Here is a 25,852-nt window from a genome sequence, read left to right on the forward strand (position 1 = left end):
AATATATGGCTATACCATGTCTATTTTCTACAAGCAGTGAATTCTAAGTCATCACCTGATATAGTCCCATGACAGGTGGGACCCCTTAATTCTATTCTTTTAGCACACATTGGTCTAATTGCACCACTGTGAGACCACACTCATCAGTAGGACCTTCCAGCCTCACCGTGTAGTCTGTAGGAATGGGGAATAAGCTCAGTTTACAGAGTGCTACCCCTTGCAAAATCTCCATGTAGCATCTTCTGGGAGACTGCAGACCCCCCATGTTATCGAGCAGCCAAAGGAAGAAACGTGGTTGATTTCAGGACTCACCACCTGCAGAAGTGCAAGGTAACCCATTGCAACATTATCAAAGTTGACCTTCACATTGACCCAAAATAAGCTTCCAGTGTAGTTTTGACGTTCACAGTCAGATATGTTATTCACGGTAGTCCAAGGCACAAGAAGAAAGCCTTCAGTTGTGTTGTTGATGCATTTCTGAAATTTTCCTGCAAAGAAGTTCACGCCCATGATGCTGAAGATGAGCCAGAAGATGAGGCAGACAAGGAGGACGTTCATGATGGACGGGATGGCGCCCACCAGGGCATCCACCACCACCTGGAGGGAAAGGCAGAAAGACCTGGAGCCCCACAAATTCCTCACCCTCTTTGCCAAATCCCACTTCTTTCTACATTCACTCAGGCTGCTTCATGAGCCAGTGGCCTTTGAAGTAAGAGTTGTGGGTTAACTAGAGCCATATTTCAGACTCATAAGACAGAGACATGGGCAGCTGGAGATAGGTTTATACCTTCTTTCTAAATTTCACTCAGGGTAGGTTTCAGTATCTCTCCTCCAGATTGAGAAGATAGACAAATTCACACGTACACAGATGCTCATTTAGGGGTGTAAGCATGTGTGTTGTGCTTAAGCCTTGCTTTATTTTCCCTAAATACAACACACAACATAAGAGTTTATAGTGTGCTTTGGTCAAGAATCAGTGAACACCCGAATTCATATTCACAAACTTGCTTATTTGTAAATCAGCAACCTGGATATAAAGTAAAATAAAGATCAAAGTATCTCAGTGATAAACTCCTAGTGTTTGTAAAGGTACAAGTTAATTTTTTTCCCGTACCTGTGGCATGTGGAAGTTCCCAGGCCAGGGACTGAATCCAAGAGGCAGCTGTGACCTGAGCCACTGCAGAGAACATTCTGGATCCTTAACCCTCTGTGCCACAGTGGGAACTCCAACGAGTTAATTTTAAAATCTTACTTTTGTGGAGTTCCCGTCGTGGCTCAGTGGTTAACGAGTCCGACTAGGAACCATGAGGTTGCGGGTTCAATTCCTTGCCTTGCTCAGTGGATTAAGGATCTGGCGTTGCTGTGAGCTGTGGTGTAGGCTGCAGACGCGGATCGGATCCCGTGTTGCTGTGGCTCTGGAGTAGGCTGGTGGCTACAGCTCCAATTAGACCCCTAACCTGGGAACCTCCATATGCCACGGGTGCAGCCCTAGAAAAGGCAAAAAGATAAAAATAAATAAATAAAATCTTACTTTTGTTTTGAAGATATGATATTTTCTTTGAGGCAATGATAGAGGAAGAAAGCAAACCTTGCTTTCTGTACCAGGAAATTTTGTAATTAGGAGGAAGGGGAGGAGGGGAAATTAGCAGCCCTTGCGGTCCCAGAATATTAGGGCCAGGCTTGTGAGCATTCCATCCTGAGGAAGACAGTGAAGCTGATCTCAAAGGATGAGGAGAGGGATGGATGAAAGGGGAGAATCCATAGGACCTGAGGACTTCGCTGGATTGGGGAGAAGATACATTACAGTGGGAGAGGATTGAGCTGATGATGTCATTACACACAAATGGAGTGTCAGAAGAAAGCCTTTTTTTTTTTTTTTTTTGCTTTTTAGGGCTACACCCGCAGCATATGGAATTTCCCAGGCTAGGGGTCAAATCAGAGCTACAGCTGCCAGCCTATGCCACAACCACAGTAATGCCAGATCCAAGCCATGTCTGTGACCTACACCATAGCTCATGGCAACGCTGGATCCTTAACCCACTGAGCAAGGCCAGGGATTGAACCCGCAGCCTATTGGTTCCTAGTCAGATTTGTTTCTGCTTTGCCACAACGTGAACTCCAGAAGCAAGCCTCCTTTGTCATGGAAACATGAAGCTCAGGATGTTCTGGAGGTGTTGGCAGTAAGGACAAAAGGCAGGGTGGGGAGACTGAGGTGAGAGATGCTTAGGAAACCATGAAACAGGATCACCTCTCTAAGAGCAGGAGAGAGTGAGGTCTGAGTCCTGGTGGGTGTGATTGTTAAGGTGAGAAGGGAAGAGGGCTCACAGAGGGACTTGATGGACCAGGCGAGTTGGGACATTGCCAACGTCAGAACAGGAAGTGGGGACCCAGAGCCCATCTGCAGGGGTGCGGCCTGGAGCTCAGGGTCAGCAGTATGGAGGGTGTAAAGGGGAGAAGGGTACCAAATATCAAAGACCAGAGCAGCTTGGAGATAGGTCTTACCCGCATGCCTTCAAATCGAGACAGAGCCCGCAGTGGCCTCAGGGCACGGAGGGTTCGAAGGGCTTTGATGGATGCCATATCAGAATACTGTAGCAACTTTGCTATAAGGCTTGTCAGTGAGATCTGAGTGCAGGCAGAGAGAAAGAGCATCACCCTAGGTAGGGTTCCAGAAAGTTGGTCCTGGTAGAAAGAGATGGGAACTCCCTCCCACCTCTTACTTTGTCGACGTGGCTCCCACCTTATTCTGAACTTCAGTGAGAGGTGTAGCAAGAGTTCAATTTCTTCTCTTTCATTAAACATTTCATTAATCATTTATCTGAAGCTTTGGGCAAGAATATTTCAGTCTCCCACATCACCACCCCCTGGTATGCAGATGGTCAAGCTCCCAGTGGAGTTCCCCTTCCCCTTCTCCTCTAGGACACCAGCCAGGCCCCAACAGCCATGAAAATTTGATCGACTTTCGGAGACTTGGAGAGATGCTGATCCTTCATGGGGGTTATGCTGAAAGTCTATTTTGAGGAATATAAAGTGAGTCTTAATTGTTTTTGCTCAGAAAAGTGGAAAGGAAAGAGTCCTGGGCAGGGTGGAATCTTGTTCCCTCTCAACCATAATTTTTTGGGACTTTGGATCAGTGCCTTGCTACTTCAGGTGGCATTCCCACCTTTGTAAAATGAGAACCCCAGGACCCTCACAGCTCTGCAGCTCCTCAGGAAGAGTGACTGGCATGGGGCCATGAGATCCCACTTTGACAGGCAGTTGAAATGTAATTACCGAGTTGGGAGTCCATGTTATAGGTCGGTCAATTTTGTCTTTTTTTTAGTGTTGGACCAAGGACCTCAAAGGACACAAATTGACATGGAAAAATGGTCACATCTTCCAGGAACTTCAAAGGTGCCAGGGAGATTCCATGTATGTTGGCTTGAGCTTGCCAGAGGCTGTGACCTGATCCTGGGAGATTCCAACTGTGCCCTGATTGGTGGGCTGAACTCAGGCTCCGCTTACCTTGACAGCTAGGTGGGGATGTACATCAGAACTTCTGAAAGGGCAGGGTTTACACTTGGGTGCTAGAGCCTCAAATAAAGCCCTTTCTCTGAATGGTGACTTCCTTCACCAGGACAAAAAGGTGGAATGGAAAGGAGCTCCTTCCTTCATCCAGGCAAGGCTCCAAACACCAGTAGGTGGCACCCAGCTGCCTGGCTGACTGGGAGCAGGAGGTCTGGGGACAGTTCCATGCTAGACCCTGTTCAGTCTTTTGTTCAGCCTCTGGGAAGTCTGCCTCCTATACAAACTCTGCAGTTGGGGCAGTCAGGAGCTGGGGCCTGTCCATCAAAGCCCTCCCACCCAAGCCCAGCTCTACTTCCACTGCTCAGGCACTAGCCTCCCCAGTATTGCATCCATCCCATCATTTCTCCACTGCAAATTTGATTATGATCATGTTTCTCTCTTACTCCCAACCTTCGCTAATGCTAGCATTCTCAGGATAAGCTCCAGACTCCCTACTCTGTATTATATAGCTACAGCCTGTATTTCCAGTCATATTTCGCCCATATATCCTATCCAAATAAAATCGTTGCATAAATGTACCTGTCTGTACCTTTGCCCAAGATCATCCTTTAATTGAGATTGGACACCACCAGTCCTTCTTTCACCTTGTTGCCCCTGCCCATCTTAAACCCCACATCTAACGCCACCTCTTATATGAAACCTTCACAACTATCCAATCCCCAGAATGGAAGAAGGCTCATGTCTCTGTGTTCCTAGGACACTAATTATTTCCAGCAGTGCTCACCACATTCTCTTCCTCATCATATGTTTATTTCTTGCTGTGTGTCTTATCTGCTGGAAGATTAAAGTATAAACTCCTGGAGATAGGGAATTTTTATTTCTTGGCTTCTGTCTCTCCAGAGCACTTCATAAAACAATCCAATATTCAGTTGTTATAAATAAACACTGGATAAATTGAATCATGTTGGGATGGATTGATGGAAGGAAGGAAGGGAATAAAGGAGAAATCTTGATGAAAGTTGAAGGATGTTTGGATAAAATAACGGATTAAATGATCTAAGCATGGATACGATAGTTGAAGGAAAGGATGGAAAAAAAGAAACCAAAGGAGAAATGACAAAATACAGAGGCATGGATAGTGGATGAATGGGATGGATTGGGGAAGATGGATGGCTGGGTAAAATGACTGATGGATGAATGAAAATATAGAGAGACGGATAGAATAAAGGAATGGAAGAGATCACAGAATGGACAAAAGGTTGACTGGATGGATGAATGGATGAATGGAAGAAAAAGGACAGATGAGTGGAAGAAAGGAAGGATAGATAGATAAGTGAAAGGAAGAATAAAAAGATGGAAAAATGAGTGAATAGAAGACTGCTTGAATGAGTGAACAGAAGGTCAGATGACTGGATAGTTCAATAGAAAGACAAATAGGAAGATAGAAGGGTTAAAGACCAATGATGGGTGGAAGGAAGGTTAAGATAAATAGATGAGTAGAAGGGAAGGGGGAAAGAAGAATGAGCATGGATGGATGGAAGGAGATGATATGAATAGATGTTAGGAAGGAAGGAAAACGTCAGGGTGAATGGTTGGAGAGACGGGAGAGGGATGTATAGAAGGAAGGGTGGAGGGTCAGAAGGAAGAATTAGTAGGAGGAGGGATACATGGATGAGTGGGTGACCATTTCAGGTGATCAGGGCTGAAACTAGCGAGACCTACTTAGGTGGGAATTACTATGCCCCGAACAGGGGTGGGCAGCTAGAATAAAACATTTTCCCTTCATTTATGAGTAATTACTTGATATTCACAAAATTATCACCTGTGATTCAGATTTCAGGCCTCACAGCTAATCCTTGTGTTGCAGTGGCCTGATGCTGCTAGTTCACTGGTGTCAGGAAAGAAGAGAATTGGGTGCACAGACCTGCTGTGGAGGACCTGCCAACACAGGAGGCTGGACAGAATGTTCTGAACTGGACCCCATCCAGCTTCAGGAGGCAAGCACCAAATACAGACACATTTCCTAACACCTCTGATGTGCAGACCTTGGCACTGGTGGCTGTGGGAATGTGGGAGGCAGAGACAAACATAGCACGTGCCTCCCCTTGCCTGCAGGGACCCTCAGCCACGCAGCAGGGAAGAAATAGCTCAGGCAGCCATCCTGCCAAGCCAAGACTGTCAGGGCCTGGACAGATAGAGGACTGTGTGGTTAAGAGGAGGGGGAGGTCACTCCTGGCTTTGGGGCTAGGAGGACTCTTAAGAGAAATTTATTGGGGATGGTATCCCCAGAGTTTTGAGGAATCTCAAGTTTAAGGTGTGGGAGGTACACGGTAAATCCCCTAATGCAGGGCTAGTGGCCACAGGTTAGTCTGAATATAGAGTTCCAGCTCATCACCCCTCCAAAGGCAACCTCTGCCCCTTTTAATGCCACTGGGGAAATACCAGTGGTATAAGCTCAGTGGTTCTCAAGCCTGTTTGCACACTGGTCATGCCCAGGAGCTTTCGCAAAATACTGAAGCCTGTACTCCATCTAGGACCAATAAGACCCGAATCTCTGGAAAGAGCAGTGTTTGTTCATTGTGTTCTTGAGAGCTCCTCAGGTGATTCTAAAGTGCAGCCAGGGCTGGGGACCATTGAGTTGGGGGAGGGTCGATTCTCTAAGCTGGACAATTCTCAGCATCCATAGGTCCAGAAGCTGTGTCAGTGGATGCAAGGTCATGTGCCATCTTGCTTTGGATGTAAAATACAGAGGTCAGTAAGCAGTCTTTCTGGATGGAGACCTAGGAACTGAGGGTCACTGTTGTGTTGGAATCATGTACTGCCCAGATCTTACCTGGACCATGGATATGCAGGGCTATTCTCAGACCCCTTGCTAAGAATTCTCTTTGGAGTAGCCCCTGAAGGTCAGACCTCTGAGCTTCCTTTGCACTGGATACAGTCATCAGCCAGAGGAGAGGACCCCAAAGCCCATACGTGCCCACTGGGCCACTCACGTTCACGATGAGGAAGTCCAGCCAGCACCAGGCATTGGTGAAATAACTGTTCAAGCCATAGGCCACCCACTTGAGCAGCATCTCAAACACAAAGATAAACGTGAACACCCTGTCAGTGTACTCCAGCAAGGCCTTCACTGTGGGCTTCTGGTCAAGGTAAAAATCTTCAAAGGCCTGTAAGGAAGGGAACAAAGTGGTAGGTGGACAGCCTGGACCCAGAGCCCTAGGGCCTAGGGACAGGGAGGGGCCCAGTCTTCCCTGCCTGCAGTCGCTAGAAGAGCTTTGCTAACCAGCTTGCCCACATCATTTTGTTTTGTTCTCTGCTCTGGGGAGGAATGGTGGGGGTAGTGGAGGAGGCTCTGGAAGATATAAACCAGGACTTCCTCGGAGCCAGTGGGGACACACAGCCCTGCTTACTTTGCAGGGGAGCTGAACACAAGTGAGAAAGGAAACCTTCTCAAATTGGATTTTGGAAGTAAACCAAAGGAATTGCTAACAGTGACTTGGTTTAAAAATAAAAGCATCAAAGGATGTTCATGAAAATAAAAGTAAGACTCCTACATCTCACTGGTAATCAAGGAAATGCAAATGAAGAAAAGATGCCGTTTCTCTTTTATCAGATTGATGAAGATGAAAAGGCACTGGTGTGGGGGGAACCCCCAGTGTCAGTGTGGTTGTAAAGAAGCAGCTGGGGGAAGTGGCTGGGGGAAGTGAGAACTAGTTCAGTCTTTTGGGAAGCCAATTTGGTAATATGATTCAAAGGTTTTAGAAACCCAGCAATTCTGCCTTCAAGAGTGTGTCCTTAAGGACCCTAGATATTACTGGTGCCCCACCCAGATCCTGTTTAAGGGGCCAATGAGACCATCACTGCTGTGAACATTGGCTGCTAACAGCTGGCCAATGCTTCCATTGCCCGAGGACACTTCCTTGGGCTGAAGGGAACTGCCTCCACCTTAGGAGGTTATATGGCCCCTCTGGAGGCAGCCGCAGCCAGTGCCTGACTGTCCCCTTGCCTCAAGATGGGACAGTTCTGTGATGCCCTTTATGCTTTAGATCTTCTGTGGGACCAGGCTGAGGCTGGGATTCATGTGAACCCAAGTCTTTTCTCAGCTTCTTTCCCTGTCCTACTTCTTTCACATGCTCCAAACTTAGAGGGAATGGCCTCCACAAACTGCATCAGAATTCCTGCCTCCAGTTCTGCTTCTAAGGCTGGACCTAAAACTGGAAATAAGCCAACATCTCTGAAGGAGTGTATATAAGAATATTCAGTGCTTATTAGAAGTGAGCATGGGGATTAGTTACACTGAAGCCATTTAATGAGTTGGGAGGAGCACAGTACAAAGAAAATTTACTGAGAAATTACAGAATGCACCAATGTGGTTTCCATTTGTAATATTTATGTATTACATGCATAAGAAAGATGGGAAGGAAGTGCACCAAAATGTTTTCAAAGTGAGATTCTCTTTGAGTGATAGGAAAATTGGTGATATTTTTTCTTTGCATTTCCCCATAATTTCCAAGGTGTTTTTTTTTTTTTTTCACTTTGTCAGATAAAAACTCATGTTATTTTTTTCAAACATACTCGAAGTAAAAGCATAAGGCAGACTAAATTTGGTGCCAGCCTGTTTCGTCCCTTGGGGAAGGAGATGGGGAGGGAGGGAGAGCAATGGGGTGGGGCCAGCAGCTGGTGCCCCGTGTGAGCTCCCAGGCAGGAGGGGAGGGTGGGAGAGCAGCTGGGCATGTGGAGAAGGGGAGGAGGGAGAGAAGGGAAGGGGTAAGGGGCAGTGGAGAGGAGAAAAGAGGAAAGAAAGCCCGTGGGAGCCAATGAGGTAATGAAAAAAGCATCTGTCCACAGCCAATGTGGTTACATTCTCATCAAATGATGGAGGTTAAAATTTTCAGCATAGAGGGAAGAGTAGGTGTGGTGAAAGCACTTCCCAGCCTCCTCTTGTTCTGCAGTGTGGCCTCTGCACTCAGGACTCTGCTGAGAGTGCTATTTTAGGGGGACAATTGCCACCCTGTGCCAGGGCAGTGGGCAGCGTCAGACACTGCCACCCCCTCTCCACTCAGCCAAGGTGGCAGGCCAGCCTGCTCCGTGAAACTCTTGGAGCTTTGTGCCTAGTTTTCCTCTCACCTCTCAGATCATACCTTCTCATCTGCCTTTGCTCCTCCCTAAGGCTGGGATGACACCCTGAGCAGTTCTGGCTCCCTTCCTGGGAAATCTGGCACTTAAGTGGGTGCCCACATAGTCTATAGACTCTTTTCAGGGAGTAAACCCAGGGAGCAAGAAAAGTGGTAAGAGTCGGGGTCATGAATCAAGAGGTAGGGCTCTGGTCCTCCCTTTAACTAATTAGCCGGGATCTGGGCAGCTCCCCACATGTCTTTGGGCTGAGGCTTCCTCATCCATAAAATGTGGACAGCTGGGGATGATGAGCCCCTTCCTGGGTCCATGTGTACCTTAGTTCATTGGGAAGACTGGCTGAGATTGTGTAGTGAGCCTAAGCACTACAGAAACATCTGCAGAGAGAAACATTCTTTCTTGTTCTACAAAGCTGGGCATTCAGCAAGGGGCTTAAGTGTCTTAGCTCAGAATCTCTATGCCTGTAAGGCCTTGTTATTCAAAGTGTGGTCTATGGACCAGCAACATCAACATCAGGTGGGGGCTGTTGGAAATGCAAATCCTCAGGGCCCACCCCAGACTTTCTGAATCAGAGTCTGCCTTTTTTGGGGAGGTGGGGGTCGAACCCACAGCATGTGGAAGTTCCTGGACGAAGGATTGAGTCCATGCCATAACAGTGACCCAAGCCTCTGCAGTGACAAGGCCAGATCCTTAATCTGCTGCACTACAAGGGAACTCCCAGAATCTGCATTAACACACTCCCCAGGTGATTAAATTTTGAGAAGTGCTGTTGTAATGGTTTGTGGTAAGCTCCAAACCAGTAATAGAGGTATTTGCAAGCAGCTTGATACGGCAAGGGAGATCAGAAGGTGGAAAGTCAAGGACTTTGGGATCGAATGAGGGCAAAGTTAGGTTTTGCTACTGACAAACTGGGTAACCTTGGACAAGTCCTATAAACCCTTTGAATGTCAGTTTCCCCACCTGCAAAGTGGAATGTACACATTCAGTGCTTAAAATTCGTGCAGGCAGGTGTAGCAGGCCAGATATGGGCACCTCCAAGCCCTCCTGCTGAGGGAGCCCACGTGTGGGGCTGTGGTTCGCCTTTCAGCTGCAGATGAGGAGACTTTTGGCCCAGGGATCAGGGGAGTCCACTACTGCAGCCTCAGGGTCTTTGGATGGTGTGAGACCCCATCTGGAGGGCGTTGGGGTGGGGACCCCACCTCTCCTCACCAGTGCTCCGCTGCTGAGCAGGATCATGAAGATGATGAAGCTCTCAAACCAGCTGTGCTCCACGATGCGGTGGCAGGTCTTGCGCACTTGCCAGCTCACGGCCCATGGCAACTTGGAGCTGTTCACTCTGCAGCAGGGACAGTGGCGAATGCAGCCTATGGGGAGAGAGGACTGATGGTGAGTGATGTTCCTCCGATAAAGGAGGAGCATTTGGGCCCCAGCCCTGCAGGGAAACCGCTTTGCTGGGAAACCCACTTGCCACTCCTTTGGAGGAGAATTCTTTCCTGGACTAGGAGAGAGTTGGGGTCCCTTTCAGGCAGCCTCTCCCACCTGCCCTTTAGGTGCCCCTCTCCACTCCGGCTCTTGCACAATCTCACGTCCTCCCAACCATCTTCCTCCCCATAGAGGATACCATAGTCTCCGTCCAGGAGACTTATCAAGCCTTGGACCTGGGCCTGGGCCTGGGGGTATCTGAGGGGCAAGGCCATGAGCCTGTGCTGAACTGGGAGGTCACCACATGGCGGGAATGGGGCCTGGGCAGCCTAGCCCAGGGTCATGTGAAACTGGAAAGTATTTTTTCAAATATTTTCAAGCATTTTTTCAAAGCTTTTCCATAATTATTTACATATTCATTGTTATTCATTTATTGTACAAATGTCTACTGAGAACACAATGGGCCTCGCTGTTCTAAACATTAAGAGCAATGATGAGAAAGATGCAGGTTCTACCTTTTAAGAGTCTCATAGACTGGAAGGACACAGATGTGTCAGGGCCCTTCTCTGGGCCCTTTGGGGCCCAAGTCAAGAGTTTATGGTGGTGGCCACCTTTTCCCTTTCAACTTCCAGAGGGATAGTTTACATAACTCGGTGAGTGTTTTTGAGGGTCAGAAGGGAGGCAGAGCATCTGTTATCCGGGTCTGATGCAATGTAAGTTGCATATCCCACCGCTAGGCTGCTCCCCATTGACATCTGTGTTTGACGCCGGGCCCTCAAGCCTGGGAGTGAGGAGCAAGGGGTCCTGCTTCTCAGTCTCCCATGGACCCCAGGCCAGGACCCCAGGCACAGAGAGGCCCAGATCCGTGTTTGTTGAGCTAGATTCTGGCCCTAATGAACATCAATCTAGATTCTGCCACTCTACCTTCTGTGAAGCAGTCATCTGGTTCGTCGAGGTCATCTGCCAGCTCGGGGATCTTCCTCAGGATCTCCTCAGGATCCAGGCAGTCCACAGTGCTGCCTTCCGAGGAGCTTGTGTCATCCATGCCCTGGAGGGCAGAAAACCCAGCAGTAAACTCAGCTCTCTGAGGGGCCCAGTGAATCTGCACACGGTCACCACAGGTCCGACTGGCCCAGGGCTCTGAAATGTTCTAAGATGTGGCGAGAGCACCCTTGGGGCTGGACCACCATGGCGTCCCTTGTGTTTCAATGCCTCACCAGCTGAGCCCCAGAACAGCGTTGCTCTCTGTGGAGGCCCGGAGGTTCAGCTGTGTGAGGCTTTAAACCTCTAGGCCCCTGATGGAGTGCTGGCGGTGGCCCGAGACACCGTAATTACACCCACAAAGACTCTCAGCCTTCACGGGGCTTGAATATTTAATCACGGAGCAATGCTTCAGGGGCCCTGCTGCCCTCCTGGCAGCTTCAGCCCTATAATGTCTCCAGATGAATTCAATTAGGAGCTGAAGCTGCTCTCGTATTAGTAAACCTGATCGCTTGGCTAATGGACCCAAATGGTGGGGTGGGTCCCCATCTGTCACTGTCAGGCTCCTCCCTGCTTGGCCAGGGTCATGGACAAAACAAAAATAATCCCAGCAGTGGTGTACTGAAAACAATGAGTAGAGAGAACTAGCCGGGGAGTCCTCAGAATGCCCAGCAGGAACCTATTGTCCACGTGTAGAAGATGGCAGCCAGCACCCAGCTGGACCCAAGAGGCTGGTGTTCACCCAGGGCCCTCAGATCCCCTCTCAAGCCCACCGTCTGTCTCACCCCGCTGGGTTAGCCTTGCCTTGCCTGGGTTAGCCAGGCACTGGCTCTCCTCAAACTGATGGGCTTGGTAACTTTGGGATGAATTATGTCTTCCTTATTTTTGCTTTCCCAGTGCCTGGCACCATCAGCACTCAGTGGCTAGGTGTCAAGTTAAATTCTTGAATTTAATACAGTACTATTACAGATGCTGAGTCTTTAGAGATACCTCTTTCAGTGTAGCTTGTTTTCTTTAAAAATTTGTAATGAAATCATCAAGTATATTTTTACCTCTTATACGCCATTCCTAAATCTTCCTGCTCAGTCTATGTGAGGCTGTCAGTAGAGCACTCTGTACAGACAGCCTCGCCCCAGCACCAGTCTGGTTTTGGCCAGAGAAGATGGTGTGGACAAAAGAAAGCGGGGGTGGGAGGGTGGGGGCTGGTCACAGGGAAGACTCCCTCACCCACAGGAACTCTGGCTTTTATCTGCTGGCTCTGAAAGATACTTAACTTGCTCTGTGGATTGTCTTTTGTTTCCTTTTTTCTTGGCTGTCATTTTCTGGGCACTTATTTCCATTTCAGGCAGAAGCTAAACACTTGACAAGCAGCATCTCATTTAAGCTTCCAAAGAATCCTACCAAGTAGGCATTATGGCTTAGTTTCACAGATGGAGACATGGAGGCTAAGAGGGGTTAAGGAAATGGCCCTTGGCCTTCCAGTTTATGGAACCTCACTCTTCCCACTGAAATCATGCTGATTCACCCAGAGGTTAGGAAGGACTTGAAAAATTCTCAGCATGAGACACGATGTTATGTGGTTGAGTGCAGTCTGAAATACCCACGCCTGGCCCCGTCAACCAGCCCCACCATACCACTGGTCAGGGTCCAGGAGGCTGTTCTGCATCTCTAGGAAGCTCACATACCTACCTCTGCAGGGCCCTGAGCAGCAGCCTTGGCTTTCCACTTCTCACCTAGGTATGGAGCCAGGTCCTCAGAGGATGTTCCAGGACCTGGGCTCCTGGATGAGGAGTCCTCAGACCTCCCAACTTGCTGCAGCTGCTCCTGTTGGTGAGAGAGGGTCCCAACTTGTATACATGGGCTCCCCCTCAGCTGACCATTTCTAAGTTTGAAGAGATCTTGTACAGCACAGTCTGCCAGAGCCAAGGACCTAATATATACAACTAACATAATACGGTCAGACAGATCTGTGTGTAACTCTTGATGTCATTACTTACAAAAAGTGTGACCTTAGGCAAAGTTATTTAACTTCTCTGATCTTCCTTTTTACCCCATCTACAAACTTAGAGAAGGCAAGATCTACTTCATTTGGTTATTTCAATGACTAAATATGTTCATCCTTGCAAAACACTTCACACACAGTACCTGGCTCCATAGAGGTTAGCCATGACCATTACTACTTGTCCAAGGGTTAGAGTGGTAGTGAACTTGGCCCTCCAGACACCCCAAAGACCCCCCAAAGTAACTGAAAATGACTCTGAGTGGAGACAACCATCACAGAGTTCATGTCCTTTACTCTGGGGCTGGTGATGCTCTGCCCTTGGCTGTCACCCAGACAAAGGCATGTAAAATATGGCAGCTGATAACAGCAGCTGCTGGAACACAAGCGAAGTGACAGCTGCAGGGGAAGGAGGCTAGGGAAGAGCTACAGTTCAAAGTACAGCTGTCTGAGGCCACTTAGTGGCCTGGCCAGCGGTGCTCCATGTCCCCAGGTCCCACACTGAACCATGCCTTCACAAATTGTGCAGATGTTCATGCCTTGAGTTGTTGAGAAGAAGTTAACAAGGGTTGATTTATCAGCATAAGGTAGAAAGGAACTGTGTGAAGCATTTAAAAATATATGTTACCAGAAAATGTGCTTTAAATTTTTTGGTGCCAAAAGGAACAAGTGTCATTTCCCTGTGACATCCCTTGTCAGAAAAAGCTGGATGAATGAGTCACATAATGATCATGACTCTTTAGGCTGCTGGTGAAGATGAGCCTTGCTCTTGGACAACATCCCGTTCTTAGCATCTCATGCACAGAGACTGGGTTGGGTGTAGCAAATGGGGCAGCTGTGTTAAAGACAGTTTCAAGCACCTCCAAGTGGCCTGGGTCTCAGGCACTGTCCCTGCTCCCTGCTTGCCTGGGGAATTCTGACTCTGTCTTCCAGGTTCTGCTTAAATGCCACTTTTTCCAAAAAGCTTGGCACAGCCTGTGCTTCCTTACATCAAGGGCTCCTATGCCTTGCTTGCCTGGGGCTCTTCAAGGCTGTGCCAACCCTGATGTTGGAAAACCTCTTTATCAAAATTTCCCTACTTCCCCTCAGCCATTCCAGCCCTAAGGCCCATCCCTGCTTCCCGTGGCTGTCCTGTGGGAGAACTCTCACCTGCCCTTGGGGGATCACTTCTTGCTGCGTGCTCCGAGCATCCTCCTCAGCGTCATCCTCCAAGTCATCGAGGTCAGATTCGCCCTCGGCAATGGGGACAGAGACCCATATGTTAGGATTGGTGATGAAGTCACTGTGATCATCCCTGGGGCCTCTGGGAGCCGGGAGCCCTCCAGGCTTCACCACAGCTGTGTCAGCAGCAATGTGGTTCTTGGCTTTGGGGGTGGAGAGTGGGAGTTTCACTACTAGCTGAGGCTCTGCCTTGGGCTGGGGGAGCAAGCAGGGCTGGTTGAGGAAGCTGCAAAGGGCCTCCTTGGTGCGCTGGCCAAACAACTGAATCCGTGCTAGGGCCAGCTGCAAGTTGTTCACCTCCCCATCATCCTCCTGGGTTGTGAGGTTGTCAGCACTGAAGGAATTCAGCAGCAGGGCGATGAATAGGTTAAGCACCTGAAAAAAGGAATGGAAGGAAAGATCACTCAGTCAACAAGCAGAGCCCCTCCATGGCCCACCAGGTTGGCAGCTGGATGGCAGGACAGCCACACCTGGGCCTCTCTCTGCCTACCCAAGAGGCTTTCCCTCTTGGAGCTACGGACATCCTGACAGCAACTGAGGGGAGCCATGGGGGCGTCCCAAGTGACCTGCTTCAAGTGCACAAGACTTGTAAGTACATTCTCTACCATAAAGGAGGATCACCCCTGCTGAACAAAGGGACATTTAGAGACAACAGAGAGGAACAGGCCCAGGCCTGCCCCTGGACCACCCTTATCAGCCATACCCTGGGTTCTGTTGCTCACTCTGGGATCCTGGGCCTATCTCCTCGCTGCTTCCAACTCCAGGTCCTTCACCTGTAAGGAGGAAGTGGAAACTCCCTACCTTTCAGAGAGGTTGTTAAGAGGAAATGACATGAGGGACATAAAAGTGCTTAGAGAGGCAAACTTCCTGTCTTGGGTCAGGGGCACCAGTGCCTCTGCAGGGATGGGGAGCTTAGCTTGGGAGAAAGGAGCTTTGCCCCTACTCAGGAATGCAGGCAGAAGGCACCTGTGGCTCAGGAGCCCTAGCAGGAAAAACTCTGAAGAGTCTATATTTGTTGTTTCATACCCTCTCTTGATTTAGGTTTCTCTTATCTGTAAAACTCTTATGGGAAAAGAATCTAGGTTTGTTGACTTCCAGGGCAAAAAGAAATGGGCTCCTGGGAGTTCCTTTGTGGTGTATTGGGTTAAGAATCTGTCATTGTCACTGCAGCTACTAGTGTTGCTGCAGTGGTGCAGGTTCATTCCCTGGCCTGGGAACTTTCATATGCAGCCAAAGAAAGGGGAAGGGGCTCTTGCAAGACATGGAAGCAAACCAAGCATCCATCAACAGACAATTGACTTAACACACACACACACACACACACACACACACACACACACACACACACACACAAAATGGAACACTAATCAGCCATAAAAAAGAAGGAAATATTGCCATTTTGCAGCAATATGGATAGACCTAGATATTATAATGCTTAGTGAAGTGAGTCAGACAGAAAGAAAATTACTATTGGATATCACTTATATGTGGAATCTAAAAAATAATACAAATGAATTTACACACAAAACAGATACAGACTCACAGACTTAGAAAATAAACTTATGTTACCCCTTTACCAAAGGGGAAAGAGGGGGAGGGATAAATTAGGAGTTTGGGATTAACATATTTACACTACTATATATAAAATAGATAAACAACAAGGACTTACTGTTTAGTACAGGGAAGTAAGTATACTCAATATCTTGAAATAACCTATAATGGAATATAATCTGCAAAAAACCCCCAAATCACTATGCTGTATATCAGAAACTAACACAATATTATAAATCAACTATACTTCAATTTAAAAAAATAAGAAAGAGACTCCTAGAAATCACACCCTCCACTAGCCCTACCTCACTTCTCCAGGCCAGAGCTGGGAGGGCAAGGGTGCCCAGAACTTGAGGGAGTGGAGACAAGCCAAGGGTGAGGAGCCAGGCTGGGACAGAGAAGGGGTGCTGGGACCAATTGGAAGAAAGGCCTCCAGAGGGGCTCCTCCCATGGGAGTGGATTTTGTTATTGTCATGATGGCGTTGGATGTTGTCCATGACCCAGCTCCTCTCCCTCCTCTTGTCCCACTGTGCCTCCTTCTTGCTCCTAGTTAGAACCCGTGTAGCTTGAAGACATCAACTAACTCTTACTCACCTGGAAAAAAAACAAAAAACAAAGAAACAAAAAAACACCTTCTGAGACCCCGTAGAGTGGAGAAGGGAAATTTTCCTTCAACAGCTAACAGCTACTATTTATTGACTTCCTGCCATGGCCCAGACATTGCACTAGGCAATTTGCATATGTCATTCACGTAATTTAATTCTCCCAGTAAGCCTATGAGTAAACACTATTTTCTTGATTATAAGGAAATTAAAGCTCAGGAGATTGTCTCTTGCACTGGGTCACCCAGCTTTATCAGAGGTGGAGCTGGGATTCTAAACCAGATCTTTCCTGTTCTGTCATATGTGCTTATTCCAGCTGCTTCTCAATGGACAGTTCTTATGATGATGTGTCCCACATGACCCTGAAAAGTTTGAAGACTTTTCAGTCAGGGAGGTATGGTGTCAAAGCTTTCCAGTATAACCTGAAGTCTCCTGCATTTCCCGTGCACTCACCACCAGGTTTCCCAGCACCATCACTGTCAAGAAAAGGATGAGGCATATGGACTTCTGGCCGACTTCCATGCAGGCCCACATGTTCTCAATCCACTCTCCGCAGAGAATCCGGAAGACGATGAGGAAGGAGTGGAAGAAGTCATGCATGTGCCAGCGTGGCCAGTCCTCTTTGGGTGCTGAGATTTTGTGACGGTTGGTATTATAGCTTTCCCCCAGGAGCTGCTTGCCAACCAGAGCGAAGACAAAGACAATGATAGCCAGAATGATGGTGAGGTTCCCCAGAGCCCCCACTGAGTTGCCAATGATCTTGATGAGCATGTTTAAGGTCGGCCAGGACTTGGCCAGCTTGAAGACCCGCAGCTGCAGAGAAACAGAGATTGTATTAGGTCCTGGGGGCTGCTTCCATCACCTTTCAGCTCAAGGCTTGACCAGAGACCAAAGGTCTGGAAGAAACACAAGACAGCTCATTCCATTAGCAGGGATTGATATCCCAGGAAGCTACCATCAGAGACATTTCTTCCTATGTCACCAGTTACTCAAAAGTATGACCAGCCCTCTATGGTCCCTACATATGAATGTGCTCCACAAACTGTGGATCAGTTCTAGGGGGGTGGAGTGGGTATGATGGAGATCACAAATGTGTGAGAAGAGCCCACTTTTGACCTGAAGAGAGGCCAGCCTTCTGCAGGCAGAGCAATTTGAGGTACTAGTTAACCATCACCTTAGGGCATTTCTCACCTTGAGGCAATGGACAACATCTGTTGCCCACACCAGCTCTGAAATGGCAGTATGCATGATTTTATGAACCTAGGATTCATATGTTTATTTAATTGACTAACCAATCTACCTACTTTGTTGAAAGCTAGCCACACATGCACATGGCACTGTGCCAGCCTGTGAGGTATATGGAGAAAAGTATGCAGGCTCCTGCCTGCATAGAACTAAGGGTTTAATTACAGAGGCAAGGCAAAGACCAATGAAGTCCTCATTGTAGATCCATTTGTGCTAAGTTCCACAGGAGAGCAAAAGCACCATGCATATAGATGTTCAAATGTTTAAAAAATAAAAAAATTTTGTGTGGTTCTTTAATTTGTTAGAAAGAAATGGGTGAATGCAGCTGTCACAGGGTATTTACGAAGCTCTTACTAAGAGCCAAGCTCTGGCCGAGGTGCTAGGATGCTATGCTGGACAGAGAAGCATCAGTGTCATCACCCAATACAGCAGTAAGTCCCAAGGGGCAGGGGTTAACCCTCTTATTCAGGAAGTTCCATATTCATTTTTCTTTGCCATAGGGGGGAGTGTCTAAGTTCATTCTATATCTAATCTGTAACTTACTTTAATAAGGATGATTTAGTTTTAGAGCAGAATGCAACATAAGTCTATCTGTCCTCGACTGGAAAGGTCACCACTTGGTGATGAAATAGACCTTGAACTTGTGAAGAATATCAGAAGACAGAGTAAAATGGTAAACTATATTGGGTACCCCTGGGTTCCTTTTTCCAACAAAAAGTTAATAAAATGCTAGATAATAAAATCTTAAGCACACTGATGATCTTTCAATAAAGTAAGTAATTATTTTTGGTGAGGGGGCTGCACCTATGGCATATGAAAGTTCCCAGGCCAGGGACTGAATCTGAGCTGCAGCTATAACCTATGTACAGCTACAGCAACATCAGATCCTTAACCCACTGTGCTGGACCAGGAATTGAGCCTGCATCTCAGCAGTGACCTGAGTTGCTGCAAAGACAACACCAGATACTTGACCCACTGTGCCACAGTGGGAACTCCAAAGTAAGTAATTCTTTAGCCAAAAATTAAATAACGGTGGGAATTTGGGGATAAAAACAGATTGCTGAAGCCAGCTGTTTCTCTGAAGACATCTGCAAAACTCAGTGAGTCTGGGCATAAGTTGTAATGGTCTCATGGGGCATAGCAAGCAGGAAACACATCCCAGGGCTCCCTAAGGTAGAGAGTATAACAGGAATTTCTCCCCTTATGAAGGCTAGATCCCATAAGCAATATCTCTCAGGACAAGGCAAACTTAATGGCAAATTTTAGATGAAACTGAGAGAAGTGTAACTGTCAGAAGGCACTCACTAAAAGAGATTCTAAATGCTGTACTTCAAGCGGAAAGAAAGTGACCCCAAGAGGAAAGTATTATATGCAAGAATAGATGAAGAGAAAGGAAGTGATAAGTATGAGAGTGAATCTAAGTAAATACTGAGTGGACACAGCAATAAAAATCTCATGGGGTAGGGCAAAGACTGGCTATATGGTCACCCTTCACATATCCTCCTCTCAGACACAAAGGAAGACTGTTTTCCAGCTTTACTTACATACAGTCGAGGTAATATGACTGGGTTCCAGCTGACACAATGGAGATGGAGACAGAAGTAAGGTACACCACCTTCAGGCAGAGCCATAAAACACTATGCACTTTCTCTTCCCCTCCCATGGCCACTTTAGAGGCCACCCATTGAAGATGACATCATACCATCCCGGATCCTTGGGTCACTGCTTGGAGCAGACACACCAGGAGAGCTTCTCAACCAGCCCTGAATACTCTGTGAACATAAACCTCTATTATGTTAACTTGCAGATTTAGAGACTGTTGCTGCCACCAGCTGTACTTCTCCTGAGAAATGCAGAAATGGGTGCACTGAATATAGCCATTGCCATTTCAACAACACAGAATGTGTGGCACTGGCTTAGTGACCATGTGATGGACAACAAGGAAACTGATAGAAGAAAGCTTGGAAAGTGGCAATCTGTGTTGTGGGGGTGAAATGATTGCCTGTAATAATTCTGGGGCAGATCATGAGCCAGAAGCCCTAGGGAAAGGGTCTATAAAACTGAACGTTAGTTTTGTGTGTCAGTTGTAATTGGTCAAGATGTTACAAGAAAGAGATGAGCTCAGGGAATATTTGGCTTATTGATAAGAAATAAAAGGAAATAGAATCCAGAAGTTTAGAGTCTTCAAGTTTTAGGGGAATTATACTGCTTTAGATCTCGAAGAGTAAGCAATGGGATTAAGCCTTTATGTGTAGAAGAACAGTTGAATTTTTCAATGAAATGAGGCACATCTTAGCAAAGATCATATTAATGGCATAGCTAACATTTGAAAGAGAGAAAAGAGAGAGAGAGAGGGAGACAGGTATGGGGACCAGAAAGCAAAGAAACAAAGCAGAATTGAGAACTCTGTCAAAGAAAGCACTTAGTGTATAGTGCACAGAGATGTCTGAATCCATCTAAGTTTTAAAGGAATTGTATTGCAAAAGAAACCATGAGCCCTGACTGAAAAGCCTTTGACTGTTTAAATCTGGCCATCTTTCTACAAGCAGGAGGCGAGCTTTGAAGGCTGTATATGCCTTCTTCAGATATGGCACAGTCACTTCTAGGAGCAGTCCCTCAGAGAGCTGACTGACTTGCATCAGACTATGAGATGAGCGAGGAATAAACTTTTACTGGGTTAAGCTACTGAATTTTCTGTATTGTTTGTACAAACCAGGAATTATTTATAAATAATTAAGCCATATAGCTTTTAAAAAACAAGATAAAATTAAGATATTTAACACAATAATAAGTTGGAGAAGAGAACTGGAATAAAAATGGTCCTGGGAAGTAAAGATTTTAGCTAATTTTTTATCCAGCACAAATGAACATCTCCTCAGAAAAGAAACTCATAGACTTGGAGAAAAGACTTGTGGCTGCCTGATGGGAGGGGGAGGGAGTGGGAGGGATCGGGAGCTTGGGCTTATCAGACACAACTTAGAATAGACTTACAAGGAGATCCTGCTGAGTAGCATTGAGAAATTTGTCTAGATACTCATGTTGCAACAGAAGAAAGGGTGGGGGAAAAAATGTAATTGTAATGTATACATGTAAGGATAACTTGATCCTCTTGCTGTACAGTGGGAAAATAAAAAAATAAATAAATTTTAAAAAAGAAGATTTTAGCTAATTTTTTACTTTGATTAAGTTAACAATACATGCTGTCTTTTTTAAGGTAATCATTCAAAGAATAAAAAGAGTATTTTGTTTCCAGACCAATAAAAAAGGAAATGGAACAAGGAAAAACAAACAGTCCAAAAAAAAATCAAGAAAAAGAGAACAAAAATACTAGATCAGAGGAAACAAATAGGAAAACTAGAATATGATGACAGACACATATCCAAATATATTGGTATTCACAATAAAATAAGTGGACTAAATTCTTTGGTTAATAGACAAAGAATGGATTGTCAGAACTGAATAAGAATCCAAAGTCTGACTGTGTACTACTTAAAGAGACATGTAAAAATCCTAAAGAAACACAAAGACTGGAAGTAAAAGGATGGATAGAGGTATACCAGGCAAATTCCATACTAAAAGAAAACAGAGTTGTTTAATTACTATCAGTCAAAAGAGATTTTTAAGGCCAAAAGCATTTCTAGGGATAAAGAAAGTCAATTCTCACTGATAAAAGTTTCATTCCACTGGGAAGATATACTAACTTAAAATACGTGTGCATTTAATAACATAGGCTCAAGATAGAACCATAAGGAGAAACAGACCATGCTTTAATCATAGTGGGAGATATTTTTATACACTACCATCTCAGTAATGGCTAAAACAAGAAGATAAAAATAAGCAGGGATATAGGATATTTGAACCACACAATGAACTTTCTCTACCCAGTGGTTATACATGCAGAGTATTGTACCCTACAGTTGCAGAAGACATGTTCTTTGCAAGAGCATAAAGAAATTTTTCAGTATACTGAGCCAAAAGGAGATTATCAATAAACTTCAAAGCATTAAAATCATACAGCGTATGTTCTCTCAATATAGTACAATAAAGCTGGAACTCAATGGCATAAAGATAACTAGAAATACATACATTTCAAAATTAAGAACCGTGTATCCAATTAACTTTTGAGTCAAAGAATAAATCAAACTTGAAATTAGGAAATATTTAGAACTAAACAATAAAGAAAATTCTACATATTAAAGCAGTTCTTAGAAGGAAATTAAAGTCTTCAACAAATATATTAGAAAGGAAAATAGGTTGGAAACTCCATCTTAAGAAGTTAGAAAAGAATAAAATATGTAGAACAGAGGATGCAATTAAGATAAAATGCAAGATTAATTGAAGTAAAAACATCAATGAAGTAGAGAGGATCAACAAGCTAAAAGTTGGTTCTTTAAAAAGCTTAATTAAATTGATGATCTTTGGCAAGATAAGTAAAAATAGATAAGAGAAAGCATAAGTCACTATTTTTAAAGGAAAAAAAGGGTAACTTAAGTACTGGTGATATAGAGCATTAAAAGATAGAGGCATTGAATGCACAATGCTATGCCAATATACTTGAAAATTTAACTGAAGAAAAATTTTTAGAAAAATATAACTTAGCAAAACTAACTTGAGAAATAGAAAATCTGACTAATTTCACTACCCATAAGAAAATTAAATCAGTAATGAAAAATCTTGACCTCCAGATGGCTTAACTAGCGAATTCTACCAACTTAACAAGAAACAAATAATACAAATCTTACCCAGAGATTGAATGTAGAGGAAGAAGAGTATCCCTCACCTCTTGTATGGAGATTAGCATAACCTTGATGCCTAGATACTAAAACCTAGCAAGGACAATGCAAGTAAGGAAAATTACAGGCCAAATATTACTCATCAATAGGAATACAAAATTAAAAAAAAATTTAGCAAACCGAATCTTCCAATGTATAAAAAAATATATCACGATCAAGTTGGGTTTATCCCAGGAATGCAAAATTGATTTAACATCAGAAAATCAATTAGTATAATTCACCACTTTAACAGATTAGGAAAAAAATCATGTGATTATCTTAATCACATGGAACAACTGTCTGATAAAATTAAACATCCATTCATGATTAATATTCTTAACAAAAGAGAACTTCCTCTGCCGATAAAGGTTTTTTAAAAAATCTTTTTAAAAAAGCTGCCACAAATATCAGACTTGCTGAAATACTGAAAGCATTTTCTTTGAGATAGGAAAACAGCAAAACTGCTATTAACACTTCTCAACAGTGTACTGGATGTCCTAACCAGCACAGTAATGTAATAAAAAGAACCAAATGGTATAAGGATTAAAAAAGAAGAAACAAAACTCATCACTTACATATGATATGATTGTGTTAACAAATTTAAAAGATTACAGAGATAAGTCATGAGAATAAGAGAGCTATCTGGATACAAAAATGTTAAATAGCAAAATGCTAGCGAAAACAACAACAAACAAAACAACACCCAGAAAAGAATATTTAAAAATAAATTTCATTTGGAGTTCCCATCATGGCTCAGTGGTTAACAAATCTGACTAGGAACCATGAGGTTTCGGGTTCGATCTCTGGCCTCGCTCAGTGGGTTAAGGTTCTGGGGTTGTCGTGAGCTGTGGTGTAGGTCACAGATGCGGCTCGGATCCTGCATTGCTGTGACAATGGTGTAGGCCGGTGGCTACAGCTCCGATTGGACCCCTAGCCTGGGAACCTCCATATGCCATGGGTACGGCCCTAGAAAAGACAAAAAACAAACAAACAAACAAAAATAAATAAAATAAAATAAAAATAAATTTCACTTAGAGTTCTTTTGGAGTGCAGTGGATTAGGATTTGGCACTGTCCCTACAGTGGCTGTTGTGACTCAGGTTCGATTCCCAGGGCGGGAACTTACACATGCTGTGGGTGTGGCCAAAAAAAATTTCATTTGGGATAGCATAATGAACTAGGGAATAACAAAAGATATGGAGAAAATTATAGAACTCTATGGAAAAATTATAAAATTACTGAAAGGCTGAAATACATGGAGAGTATGCCCTTTTCATGGATCAGAAGACTATATAATATAAAGGTTACATTTCTTCTCAAACTCATCTATAGATTATTGCAGTCCTTTAAGGAAAAAGAAATTTGTATGTATACAGGGTATGTAACTTGGCACATTGGTTCTAAAATGAATACGAAGTGCAGGGGCCACAATATTCCTGAAGAAATAAAACAAAGTGGGCAACTTGCCTCACAGACAGATGTATTGGAGGCAATTGCAGTGATAAAGACAGTGCAGTACTTGTACGAGAAGAGATCAACGGATTAATGGAGCAAGGCTTAAAATGGTAGGAAGAGAAGTGATGCGACTTTGAGAGGAAGGAAAAAGCACGAATGACGACACAGAATTTTTCTATCTTCCTTCTTTCCTTTTTTTCTTTCATCTTTCCTTCCTTCCTTCACTCAACAGGTGTTTATTCAATTCCTAGTGTGTACTAGCCCTTGGAATAGAATGGTAAACAAGAAAACTCTGCTTTGTGCCTCACAGAATACCAGGGTAATTGTAAAGTGTGAAAAATAGGTTAATTTGATGAGGGAATCCAACTTTAGATAAAGTGGTTGGGGAGACCTTTCTGAGGAGGTGATGTGTGAGTTAAGCCAAGAAAGATGAGAATGAATGAACAGGAAGTAAAGACTAGGGGAAAAGTATTCCAGGCAGAGGGGATAATTATGCAAAGGCCCCATGTCAGAAACAGTTCTGTTATGTGTGATGAAGAGAAAGGAGGCCTCTCTGGCTGGAGCAAAGCGGGCAAGAAGAGAATGTCTGGAGAGGTAAGCAGGGCCTGATCATGCAGAACTTTGTAGACCATCTCAAGGATTTGGGATTTCATTCCCAGAGCAATGGGAAGCCACAGATGAGTTACCTGTAAGAAATGTACCTTACTAATGTAAAGCGATAATAATGGGGGAAACAGTGTGACTATGTGCACGTATGTGTGTGTGGGGGGGTGTATGGGAACTCTGTACTATCTGCTCAATTTTTCTGAAAAAATATAAAACTGTTTTAAAAAATAAAACCTACTTAAAAATATGAAACTGATGACCTGTGTGAATTTTCCATAGTAATGTCCACAGTTCAGGTGCATGCATGGCAGAGGGAAATATTTGGCTTCAACTCCAGGGAAGGGTTTTACGAAACACAAACATATGAAGGAGCAGAGAGGAAAAATAGTTGAGTTTGTTTTCAAGGGCATAATAATACTGATGGGCCATCATCAATGGATGGTGGGAGGGGTGGGAGAGGAGGACTAAAAGCCCCTAAGAAAGTGTGAGGTTGGTGCAATGGTTCGGGAATTGCGAGTTTATCAGCATGTTAGGATTGCATCAAGGGGCAGGCAGCTAGAGAATTCTGCAGACCCACGCTAAGGAGTAAACCTGGTTATTTTTGCTTGTTTGAGACTGTAGGCTTAATGGAATCAGAACAAAAGGAGCATGAAGATCTTAAAACACCAAGTTTGTATTTCCCCAAATATACCAAATATGTTCCTATGCTATTAGGAAACCAACTTCAGATCCTCCTTCTCTTATTAATTCTTATTAATTCATAGGGAGTATGGAATCTCACTCTCTTGATAACTGTGCTTGGACGTCTTATGTTCACCATTAGCATAAGTGCCTGCCTCTTGCCATTTTCTAGATACTTAGAGACATCTATCCTTCTAAAAATGTGACTCAATGCTAATCTTCTCCAGTTTCCAGGTTATGAATAAAGAGCCCTGTAGGCTCTGCCCTTCTCCATAGGATAGTGAAAGAACCGTCATCAGGCAGAGGTCATCAACCAGGACATGCTTCAATTGGCCTTTAGAGTGTTTTTTTTTTTTAAAACTGGATTAGTAGTATTTTAAGTATCACACACAAAAAAATCTGGATTCCTGGCTTCTCATGAAAAAGTAGAAACTGTGACAATAAAGGACAGGGTCACCTCTTTGGCATAAGTCACATGGATTTCTGTGTAAATGCCTCTCCCTGGAGCTGTCCTCTAGATGGTCTGGGAAACTGGAAGACCTCAGTAGCCCCAGACCCACCTCCTGGACATCTGGCAAATCTGGCAGATGTGGCTCTACTCTTATGAGCAGGTGGCTTGTGGTCAAAGGGGCACCAGCAACAGGAATAGGTGAACCCCTCCTGTAGAAAGCACCCCAG

General features: G+C 44.9%; 1 protein-coding gene across 2 annotated transcripts in view; it reads right to left on the reverse strand.

Annotated features, from left to right (window-relative positions):
• SCN10A (sodium voltage-gated channel alpha subunit 10) overlaps positions 1–25,852 on the reverse strand; it is an 86,659-nt gene that overhangs the window by 11,757 nt on the left and 49,050 nt on the right. For both annotated transcript variants that reach the window (XM_084987746.1, XM_084987747.1), the window contains 8 exons: positions 16,870–17,229; positions 14,192–14,638; positions 12,733–12,867; positions 10,987–11,110; positions 9,850–10,004; positions 6,501–6,674; positions 2,503–2,625; positions 313–597 (listed from right to left, as the gene is read on the reverse strand). In XM_084987746.1, the coding sequence (XP_084843872.1) occupies positions 313–597; positions 2,503–2,625; positions 6,501–6,674; positions 9,850–10,004; positions 10,987–11,110; positions 12,733–12,867; positions 14,192–14,638; positions 16,870–17,229 (1,803 nt within the window). The remainder of the gene's footprint in view (positions 1–312; positions 598–2,502; positions 2,626–6,500; positions 6,675–9,849; positions 10,005–10,986; positions 11,111–12,732; positions 12,868–14,191; positions 14,639–16,869; positions 17,230–25,852) is intronic.

The sequence above is a fragment of the Sus scrofa genome, chromosome 13, assembly GCF_054392235.1.
Source record: "Sus scrofa isolate SSC_HxYL_T2T_F1_AM1 chromosome 13, Sscrofa_HxYL_maternal_Yorkshire_Landrace_v2.0, whole genome shotgun sequence".
NCBI classification, from domain to species: Eukaryota; Metazoa; Chordata; class Mammalia; order Artiodactyla; family Suidae; genus Sus; species Sus scrofa.